This window comes from Chaetodon trifascialis, chromosome 12 (genome assembly GCF_039877785.1).
Source record: "Chaetodon trifascialis isolate fChaTrf1 chromosome 12, fChaTrf1.hap1, whole genome shotgun sequence".
Taxonomy (NCBI): Eukaryota; Metazoa; Chordata; class Actinopteri; order Chaetodontiformes; family Chaetodontidae; genus Chaetodon; species Chaetodon trifascialis.
In genome coordinates, this window is record NC_092067.1 from 11202075 (window position 1) to 11214032 (window position 11958).

At 41.0% G+C, this 11958-nt stretch overlaps 1 protein-coding gene across 1 annotated transcript; it reads left to right on the forward strand.

Moving 5' to 3' along the window:
* Nucleotides 1-3328: 3328 nt before the first annotated feature.
* Nucleotides 3329-9336, forward strand: LOC139340474 (DCN1-like protein 1). The gene is made up of 7 exons (XM_070976313.1): nucleotides 3329-3388; nucleotides 5102-5318; nucleotides 5438-5606; nucleotides 5905-6035; nucleotides 6123-6205; nucleotides 8969-9065; nucleotides 9164-9336. Exons 1-7 carry the CDS (start codon nucleotides 3386-3388, stop codon nucleotides 9241-9243), a joined length of 780 nt encoding a protein of 259 aa, XP_070832414.1. The 5' UTR covers nucleotides 3329-3385; the 3' UTR covers nucleotides 9244-9336.
* Nucleotides 9337-11958: the final 2622 nt, after the last annotated feature.

Genomic DNA, 11958 nt, shown 5'->3' on the forward strand with positions numbered 1-11958 from the left:
GATTTCAGTGTGACCTGGTCACAGTCCTGAACCGACACATACTGGCAAAAGAACAATAATACTTCATTAGACATCACACACAACACACTGTTGTAAAGAAGTACATATGGAGGCCACTGAAGTCAACATTTCTGGTCATTCATAAATTGATGTGTACTGGAAGCCAGTGAAATTGTGAGCAGATAATAACGAGGATGAGGTGAAAGAGAGCCACATTTTTAATTATGGCTTTTTGTGGAGCAATGGCTGCGTCTTCTGTACAGAGGTGGTTGTGGATGCAGAGTCAGAGCCAGGAGTGGTGGGAACATGATGTGAAAGGCTTCACAGAAACAGAGCCATCCAAAATTTATGGATGTCAAGGGCTACTTTTAACTATATTTGCCAGTGTCTCTCCATAGGACACAGCAAGATGCTCATGAATTCCAATATGACTGTTCAGACTGAGGTCACACTGCAAAAAAAATCAGACCCATATCTCATTTAGGACCACATATTAATCAGAATTGAGTAGATCTGATTCCATGTGATTTGTGCTGTTCACATTGTTCTCAAAAAACAGTTCAAAATACCAAATGTGTAATTTTTTACATCACGCTACATCAACATTCATTATAATTCTGCTGAGTCACTCTGTAAATACAAACATGGAAGACAGACGTCATAAATATTTGGGGTGATACTTTAGCACAAGCAAAGCTGGAGGGGGTCATATCATAACTGGTCTGCTGGTCTCACAAAAAGCCACAATTAAAAATTTATCTCTCTTTCCACTTTTCCTCATTATCATCTGTTCATGAATTTGCTGGCTTCCACTGTACATCAACCTATAAATGAAACTGTAAGTGTAGCCTTCAGTGGCCTCCACGTTCACTTCCACAGCATACTGCATGTGGCATCTTTGCAGGGTGAACGTAGCCTAATATTCCTGCCAGTGTGGTGAAGGATTTGAAAGAGCCACAAACCATCATAATGGAAGACAGAATTAACAGAAAACATCATTGATCATTTAACTGAATAGATCAATATGGAAACCTTTACAGTGCGCCTTTCATTCACCCATTTTCACACCAGTGGCAGCAAAACGATGGCCTGGTCGTCTGCAGCAATTAATGTTAATGTCTTACTGAAGGACACTTTCTCAAGTGAACAGGGGGTTCCTGGGGTAAAACCAACAACCCTGCAAACAGGTAATCTGCTCTACCTGCTTGACCTATGAAAGGAAACATAGTTTCACAGACTTCTTCTGATGCCTTCTGAGGCTGTGCTGGAGGAATTAGAGCTCCAGACCCCAGTTCCTGCTTACAGCCTTGGCTATATGACAGGATTTTAAAGGGTCTTTTGTTTTTGTTGAAAAAGACCATAGCCCAATGTCCTCTCAACGTCCACACAACACACCATCAATCATACCCAGAGCTACAGAAATGAAAAGGTGGAGCATTCCCCCAAACGGGAATCAACACCCTATTCCCAACTGTTCAGTACTGTGTGTCAAGTTGTGGTAGAAATGTTTTATCAGACACCTGATCAGACGGCAGACAACATACAGAGACAGAGACGAGCACACAAAGTTGCATTCCCTTTCTATACGGGTTTTTATAGTGTGACCTGGAGGGCTTATAGATAATACAAAATTCTGTTAGCTTTGCTGCAAGGACAATGTTAAAATAAAAATAAAGACCTGCCTTCTTCTATCATGACCTGACATTTGTCTCCCATGATGCCTGCTGAGACTCTTATTAATCACGCTGTACCTGAACACCTCTGAACTGTCATGGAGCTCAGAAAGAGCGATCTGTTAAATGCATGTGCACTTCAAGCATAAAGGTTGACTCCTACATGTGCCTAATCAGAGTTACCAACCTTTGGTCAATTTCAGATTCACGTTTTTTTGTTTGTTTGTTTTTTGTTTTTTTTTATTCTCAAATATTAGTATTTAAAATTGCCTCACAAATACACTCACATGAGAAACACCACTGAGTAAAACTGAGGACAAACTGCTGAGTGCAATCAGATGAACGTTTTTCATAGTTTTCCCTCTACATAATTGTAACTCACATGCTGCATCCTGTGAGTCAGTTATTCTGAAGTAAGCATACTGCCATCAGGCTGCTAGTCAGGCCTTTTTCACTGTAGAACAAAACAAAAAAAAAAAAAAGGAAGGCTGACGTCCACAGATATTCTATCAGCAACAGTGCTGTGTGTGTCATTCACACTTGTTGAAGGGTGTATTCATTTTCACATGAGATAAAACTCAGATGAGCCGGCCCAACAGACATTTTTCTTGCAATGACAGCACTTGTGGGTTTTTTCCCCTCATGTTACATAATGACTCAAATTCCTCAGATATCACACAACAGTGAAAACAAATGAGATGACAGTGTTTTGCGCTAGAAAGAAAGAAGCAGTCAGCAGCAGTGGCAGCACACATCCATCTCTCAAATTCAAATTTGTTTTATTGGCATGGCGCTCATTACCAAAGCATCTCGTACAAGGTTTACAGTGTGAGTATAAGAGTTCTCAATGCAAGAAGAAAAGACAACAAATAATTTGCATCTTACTGCTCTGTATATGTACTGCACACTTTACAACATACTTGCAGACTGTACATATTTGAAAAAATACATCTTGAAGGACTTGTTCTGTAGCACATGACACACTTAAACATTCTGGCCCCATCAAGCTGCCAGAAGGCGAAAAATATGCTGCTGGACCCACATTAACCCCCTGACCCTCGTACTCTTTGTAAAGTGCATACTTCATCTGTGCCTTAACACTACCTGCTTCAAGAGCAGCTAACATAGTAGGACCCCTGCTCAGAACTTTATCATCATTCTTTTCTTCTTCTTTCTTAGTTGATATTGTTGAATACTGCCAGTGAAGTGAGCACGAGCCAGTTGACACAGAAAACATGAGGCTTCTGAGCACCAGGATTTCTGAGGCCCCTGAAGTGCTGTTTATTGCATGTTATTAGGACACTAAGGATGTGCAGTGGAGGAGGAACGTCTTCTGACAAATGCAGTGTTTTATGGTGTTCAACGTGTTTGGGATGGTGTGTATGTGTGGGTGTTGGCAGTTAGAGACAGCGAGGAGGTGGTAAAGGGTGGGGTTCATCTTTACTTTTAAGTGTTCGCTGTTTGGGTAGTTTCCTGGGGTGCACATTGAATGACAAAGTACAGTGAAAATCTCACTTTATTCCTCTCTCACATACACACATACACGTGGATTCATTTCAGCAAATACTTTCAATTAAGACATATAACAACAGAGCAGTCACTGCCAGCTTCATCTCTCCACTGAAACCTACAAGAACTGGGCGACTACTTCCGCGCATGCGCACAATGAGCGACAGTCGGACTTCCAAACTGGTCAAACAGCGGGTGTGAAAATGGTAGGTAACCAAAATAAACACAAACCCAGGCATCAGATTTGGTGCCAGCACGGCTTACCTTGAAGACTATTGTCATATTGTAAAAGTACATTCCGTGTCGCGTTTTGTCAAACCTGCTGTGATCAGTTATTGTGTTCGCTGCTGTTACAGGGAAGGTCAGTTGATATTTTGAGAGCAGCTAGCTAGCTACACGTCCCTTTTTGGTCTTTTTGGCAGTCTGGCAACTTGGGCTGTGAGCAGGTCAGCAGTCGGACCGCAAAGATCGACACACTCAGGATCGTTTGAGTGAAATCCCGGCATATTCATAACCATAGTGCCAGTGTATTCCCGTTATATTATCTCCATCGTTTATGTCAGTGATACATTCTGGCTAACTTGGCTAACGCTAGCCTGTATAAGTTACTAGCTGCTGCTGGTGTGTAGATAATGCTAACCTAACGCCATCACCCATCTGGTCGCACATTAATCCGTGCTGTGTGAACAGCAGCCAGGACAGGCGTTTGACTTCATGTGGTCCTTTTTAGCAGAAATCAGTGAGGGTTGGTGAAGTGATTAGCAGCTTGGTGAACTCATAGTTTGAGTCTCCGGTTTCAGGAAATGCTGCTCTTCACTGAAGTGCTCAGATCCTGCAGCTGGTGTGAGGAGATGGTGATCGATTGAGAGAGCGGGGGGATGTTTCAGGATCATTTCCTCGACGGCACTAATTTAAGATTATCAGCTTTATTAGTTAACCTGCTGTCTATTTACCCAGTTAAATGTTTAGTGTTCAAAAGGTCAGAAAATAGTGGAAAAATGTGCATCACAGCTTCCCAGACCTCAAGACTACGTCTTAAAGTTAATGGTTTTGTCCAATCGATTATTAAAATAGTTGGGGATTGATTCACTACTTGATCAATTGATTGATTAATAATTGGACCTGGAGAGTTTTTGCTTTAAAAAAAAACGACTTAAATGTTAATGGATGATCAACACTGTTGTCAATTAACAGCGTGGCGATGACTTTAAAGCTAAGTATTGTGTATTACTGGTCTTTAATGGTTGCGCCGATGCACAACTTAATAACACAGCTTCTGGTGAAACATACACTGAATGTCATTTCATGCTTCCACTCAAAACTGACTTCTTAAAGATTTTCTTAGGTGCACATATCTTCTTAAAGTGCAAATGTCCACACTGCAAAATATCCTCACGCGTGTGTAAAGTATTCTGACAATATTGTTATTAAATTAAAATATTTCGTCTCTTAATATTGCCAAGTACATCTGGCATGGTGCTAGTGTTACACTCCAGACTTGTTGCACCTCTAGGTCTCGGTGATGGCATCCCATTTCCCTGCTCATGTTACATCATGACTGTAGTTATCTGAGGGGCCCTCCTGGGTACAGCATGTGCTTTGAGAATCCACAACATCCCCCTTCAGAAAAACCCATGTTGCTCTTGGATAGGACGCAATTACGACCAAAGCGTCTTGGCTCACCTCCTGTAATGTGTGTTTGTCAGCGTGACAGACTAACCTTTTGAAACATGTGTCAGAGTGTGTCTGAGTGTCTCCCAGTCCTCTCTGTCCTCTTTACTGTTGCCTGAATGCCTGTGGATGTGTGCGTCTCGCTGTGTGTGTTTGTCTGTGTTTCGCTCTGTGTTTGCGTGCTGTTGTCTGTGCTGCCTGGTCTGATCGTACCCGTGTCTGACAGCCCCTGTCCTGTACTCACACAGCATAAGCTGAAGTCTTCGCAGAGGGACAAGGTACGGCAGTTCATGTCCTTCACACAGGCTGGGGAGAAGACAGCTGTGTACTGCCTCACGCAGAATGACTGGAAACTAGAAGTTGCTACCGACAACTACTTTCAGAATCCCGATCTGTACTGTAAGGAATCCATGAAAACGTCAGTAGACCGGAAAAAGCTGGAGCAGCTCTACAATCGCTACAAAGGTAAGAGGGATGTGTTTTACACTGTAACTGAACATGTTTTCAGCATAGAGTTGCTCTAAAAAGGGTTGTTTTGTGTAAAAGTTTGAAAAACACCTCAACTGTTTTTTTCCCCTTGATAGATCCTCAGGACGAGAATAAGATTGGCATTGATGGGATCCAGCAGTTTTGCGATGACCTCTCGCTGGAACCAGCCAGCATCACCGTGCTGGTCGTCGCGTGGAAGTTCCGCGCTGCCACTCAGTGCGAGTTCACCAAGAAGGAGTTTCTGGATGGAATGACAGAGCTCGGGTGAGTATCGACGTCAACATCGTGTGACCTGCTCCAAACGGGGACATAAACACCGTGGCCAGAAGTGTCTTCGCATGGTGATTCTCTTAGTGTAGCTCCAGGAAGGGAAGGCGGGCTATATATAGACCCACTCAACCACAGCTTGAGTATTCTGTGTCTTCGTGGAATGACTCAGTGGAAGAGCTGCAGAGTTTTGCCTGTTGAGGTCCATGTGTCAAAGTTAACTTCAGCCAATTTGTCACCAGCATGTTATGACTAAAAGTTTGTTTATTTGTTGCCTAAATTGTTTATTTTCCAGGTGCGACAGCCCAGAGAAACTGAAGGCCCTTTTGCCAAGATTAGAGCAGGAGCTTAAAGATAGCGGCAAGTTCAAGGACTTCTACCAGTTCACCTTTAACTTTGCCAAAAACCCTGGACAGAAGGGTCTCGGTAAGAAAAGTGACGATGACAACAAGTAGCTGAACGGCATCGCTGAATTACACACTGTTGGAATGAAGTGTTCTGCTTTTTGCCCAGACTTGGAGATGGCTGTGGCCTACTGGAACCTGGTTCTGTCAGGAAGATTCAAGTTCCTCGACCTTTGGAATAGATTCCTTTTGGTGAGTCAAAAAAGCGAAATTAGAAATGCATCAATCAAATATGCTGTGTCAGTATCAGCGCTGTCAGTTTAAAAGTTTAAAAGTCGTTCTGCTGTTAGTCATTCATTCAGTCATGGCAGGCTGTTTTATTGCCAGAGTTATCTCTGGCTTCATGGTTCCTTCACAAAAATGATAACAGTTCCGCTCAGTCAGGAACACAGTTTTTAAATTAAGGGACAAAGAGAGAGCGCTGTGTCAGATCACCAGGTACCATGAGCTGAGGTATCGGAAGTGATGGCAGGAGAGAAAAAGTTGGATTGGTGCATCCCTCAGTGACATTAATTTGGCCCAGTGATGGGGAACTTGGCCAAGGTGATGCTGACTTTCATTACACCTCGCTGATCAGCACAAACTCAGTCAATAAGGGGAGACCAGCGAGTGTGACCAGATGGTGTTCGGTTGGAATGACAACCTGCATATTCGTGGACCTCCAGAACATATGCAAGGCAAGGCAAGGCAAATTAATTTGTATAGCACAATTCATACAATAGGCAATTCAAAGTGCTTTACAGAAGCATAAAAATCATACATTTTGATTAGAAGAGAACAAAAAAAATAAAAATAAAATACAATTAAAGGAAAATTAAAAACAGACACCAGTAAAAGACAATAATTTAGCATTTAAAATGATTAAAACCATTGAGCAAATACATTTACTTTAAGTAAAAGCTGTAGCAAATAATAATGTTTTCAACCCTGATTTAAATGAGCTGACACTTGGTGCAGACCTCAGGTGTGCAGGGAGAACGTTCCACAGGTGAGGAGCATAATAACTGAAAGCTGCTTCACTTTGTTTGGTTCTGATTCTGGGAACACACAATAGACCTGTCCCTGATGACCTGAGGGGTCTGGATACTTCATATGGAGTCAATAAATCTAGAATATATTTTGGTCCTAGACCATTTAATGCTTTATAGACCAACAGTAAGATTTTAAAGTCTATTCTTTGACTCACAGGAAGCCAATGTAGTGATCTGAGGACTGGTGTGATATGGTCCATGGTCCATATGCATGTGTATTTTACTCATACACTGTGGTGTAGCACTGAACAGTTCACCAAAATACGATACGAATTACGTTACAAGTGCAGTATCCAAATCACAGCAGCTGCAATTTCTTCTGAAGGGTAAAATTTGCCACAGCATTATACATGAAGCATTGTGATCTGTGGCCTACAGATCTTGTTCTCCAGGCGTAAAGGGAACGTGCTTGTTTTGTAAAAATCATTATCAATTTTCTATTTTTTCAGTGAAAATGAAATGCAAAAACACAATTCCAACCAAAATAGTGACTCATGCGGAATATATGTCAAAATAACTGTAATATGATGATTTGTTGTTCTCTATTAGCCTCACTAAGGTGTTATAATGGCAAAATGTCAACACTGTGATTGCTGAGATACATCCCAGATTCAAAAAAAGCTGGAACGCTGTGTAAAACATAAATAAAACAGAACAGATGATTTGCTAATCCTTTTTGTCATGTACTCAGTTGAAAACAGTACAAGGACAATACATCTTTGTACTGTTTTATATCTGAATTTGATGCAGCAACACATTTCAAACAAGTTGGGATAGGAGCAACTTAAGACTGGGAAAGATGTGGAATGCTCCAAAAACACCTGTTTGGATCATTCCACAGGTAAACAGGTTGATTGGTAACAGGTGATAGTATCATGATTGGGTCTGAAAGTGGCATCCTGGAAAGACTCAGTCGTTCACAAGCAAGGATGGAGCGAGGTTCACCACTTTGCCTGAGCAAAGAGTCCCAACAGTTGCAAGGAATTTTGGGATTTCATTATCTAGAATCCATAATATCCTAAACAGATTCAGTGCAAAGTTCAAAGCCAGCATCTGTGATGGTTTGGGGGGTAACCTGCACTTCTGTGAAGCCACTGTTGATGCTGAAAGGTACCAAATGTCTCTTTTTTTACATTCAAAGCTTCTGTTGAGGTTTTTAAATGAAGCTTTGAATGTGTGTTGTCATATTTTATTAAGTCATCACCATAAAAAAATCCTCAGTTTGAATAAAGTGATTCATTGGATTAAATGAGTTCATCTTCTTGGATTAAATCAACCTTGACGTCTTTCTACGGTCATCATTAATATGAAAGGGATGACGTGTTGATGGAGCAGCTGGCACAATCTAATTCTAGGAATAGTATAATTCTAATAACAGAATAATAATAATATTAGCGTAGCCTAATCTTTATCTATAACTGCAGAAGTACCAGCTTTCAACTGAATAAATACATGAAAAAAAAAAAAGCTGCAGAGCATTCAAATGTTGATTGAGAATTCAAATTCATCGTGATGGATGAAGCTTCAAACGATTTGGTACAGCCCTACAAGGTGCAAACGGTTAGGTATGCTGCCATCCAGATGTCAGACATCTCAACTTGTTCCAGCAAGACGGTGCAAAGCCACATTCTACACGTTACAACAGTATAGCTTCATAATAAAAGGGTACCAGTGGGCACGAGACCGGCCTGCCTGCAGTTCAGACCTGTCTCCCGTTGGAAATGTCTGCCGCTGTCTGAAGCACAAGATGTGACAAGAACACTTCAACAATTAGTGTCCTCAGTCAAACTCTAACTGAGTGGTCCTCACGATCCTGTCCCATCTGTTGCAGGCAGCCAATTAAGAATGAGTGTGTATTTACAAAAGAACAGTAAAGTTTTTTATCACTTTGAACTTGAAATTCACCAGCACTTTTGAATTACAGGAACACCATAAACGATCCATCCCAAAGGACACATGGAACCTGTTGTTGGACTTTGGTAACATGATTGCAGATGACATGTCCAACTATGATGAAGAAGGTGAGTCTGGAATCACAAGAGCTTCCTCAGTAATGCTGTGGATATGGACGTTCCTCTTTAAATGATTGTCACTAATGATTTGCTTGTCTCTCTCTCAGGAGCGTGGCCAGTCCTTATAGATGATTTTGTGGAATTTGCTCGACCAATTGTAACAGGATCAAAACGCAAAACTCTCTAAATCCAGTCCCAACTCTGCAAAGCCAGAACGTTGTTTCTTTTACAGTGACTTCATAGTTTTTTTAAGACTTGTACAAAAAAAAAAAAGTGAAAATTGTAGACTTCAGCGAGAAAACAGAAGCACTTGAAACTGTCAGCAAACCACCTTTCAGGGAGCTGAGTCAAAACTCCGACAACAGCTGGCCACATTTTCTGTCCTCGTGAGACTGAGACGTCACGTGGACGTGGCCGGATTCACCTCGGTCTCTCCTGCTGGATTCTCAGTGTCCTGGACGCCCCTCTGCTCTGCTCCAGGAGGAGCTCTACCTGTCAGGCCGCAGCCCTGTAAGTGGGGATGGACACAGCACTGGGAGGAGGTTCGCCTGCTGTGTGTACTCTAAAGGGACTGGAGAGGAGAAGACCGTGTGTTTAAAGATTCTTCCTAGTCAGCTTTGTTTTGTTATATGAAGCTCTGAGTGACTGTGCTAAGTTCCCATGTCTTGCTCTAACTTCGGGACAGTGCTCACAACACCAGCACCAACAGAACTGTTGCAGTTTTTACTGTACATACTGTATCTATTGGGACAGTTTACAAAGAGAGCTATATGAAGAATAATATAAATATGTTCGATTTATAAATGCAAAAGATGATTCTTTTATGTACAGTAAATGCTAAGATCTCTAACAGGACGCCTCAGTATTGTGGATGATATGCTGTTGGTTTAATTATTAGGTGGATCTGTCATGTCATGGAATTGTGAGCTTCTCATTGAAAGCATGTTAAACACATTTTTCGTCACCTTGGGCCGGTTTCACAAATACATTTTCACTAAGTGAAAAGCAGTGCTTTAATTCGATGATTGATATTGGTTTGTAGTATTCATTTGTCAGGTCACTCTCAGCTGGGAATGGGTCTCGAATCCTAAATGTAACAGTCCGATCCACAGTCCCACGTTTCAAGAGATGATGTCTCTCTAACTGACAGACTTGTTTTTATCAGATGAGACACCAATGATGCTGAAGTGACTGTCGGGCAGCATTATAGTGAAATTTAAATGAAAAAAATTGCAGACCCCTTAGGATTGCATGGCACATATCTGTATGTTACGGCAGAGCGAAACAATTAGATCAGAAGCAGGACACTAAAGAGGGCGACAACAGGACGACAAAGTAAGCCTTAAGAATAAATATCTCTGTTCAATATTTATGTTTCTGTTCAAGCCCATCTGTCCAGTGTTACTGAAGGTAGTGAAAATTAGAATATATTGTTGATAAATCATGTAAGTAGCCTAAGTATATTGTTCATTTAAGAAAGATGAATAAAGCATGAGTTTTTTTCCATAATCATACATGGAAATAGTCCTTTTGTTGTTGATGGGTTAGATGATGCACACGTTTGGTATCACACGCAAAACAGTGGAGCTGCTCAGACAAAGGGTGTGTTTCATAAAGCAGAATTATGATTGCCAGAGTGTGAAAAAGAACCATACTGATCTGAATGTGTTAAAGCTTTCATTTTTCAGAGTATCCCTCCGTGTTGTTGATTGTTAATAAATTATATTTAACAAGATTTTCTAAATTTTCTCAATTTTGATGGTGGTGCTTTTTAAAACAAAGTGATCTTGAATTACTTACATTGTTCATTACTTACAATGTGAGCTGCAATGTAGCCAAAGGTCAAAAACATGACTTAAAAAGAGACTATAACATTTAATTTTATTATGCTGTGTACCATTGTTGAATGACAACAGTGGGTTATTGATAACAAAAGTGAAAATCAAGTAGAAGGGCTGTAGCAACTGTTAATGGTTCAGTGGGTAACTTCTATAAAAATAGCTTTTCACCATTTTTGCTGAAATTATTATATCCTGACAGCAGACACAAGACAAAACTCTGGTGTCTCTGGCTCCTTATAGTGCTCTTAATGGCATTTGCAAGAATCCACCACACCTGGACGAAAACAACCAATCAAAGGCAAGTGATTGTCGAGTCTCATTGTCAGGTCATCAAATACCAACACTTCAGGTCCAGAGAGTCGTTGTGTGACAACTTGGGAATGAGACTCAACAATCACCTGTCTTTCTCCAGAGTCACCTTCTGCATCTTTAAAGGATCAATTGAAATTTTTCAGTTCTTACAGAAAAATGGTCGCGTGACCGAAGACACATTACATCATAAGTTCCTCAATTACTTAATTTATACTTGACAGGGTTTCAAAGGTGGATATTGTTGTGACGTTGTGAACGCAACACCTTTTAAAGTCAATATAGTGAACATCTTAGCAAACAGTTACCTATTTACACATCTAGCAGACACAGAGTAACATTAGCATTAATTTGTTTTCATGTTTCTGGCCACCTGATAAATGTAGGTCCAGTATTCACTCTCCTTTGTTTGGGTCTCCACCAACTCCAGAGGGAAACATCTGTCTGTTTAGCTACTAAATACTCTTTTATGTTCACCAGCTAGTTGCTGGTTTTGTCGGTCTGCTGTTTAGCGCTAAGCGGGTAGTGTACAGGAGCTTTGCCTGCCAGCTGCTGCAGGAAAGGAGGTCGATGAGAGCCGTGGGAGTCAGCTAGAACACTAAAGCTGTGGGTTGCAAAACCAAAACAATGAGCCAAAAGATGCTGAAATGCTGCATTGTTGATATTAAAATATTGATTACAGTCACTTGAAATGAAAACAATAACAGGGATTGAGTTTTTCTTTCTGATATTAATATTCCTGGCAGTGTGGA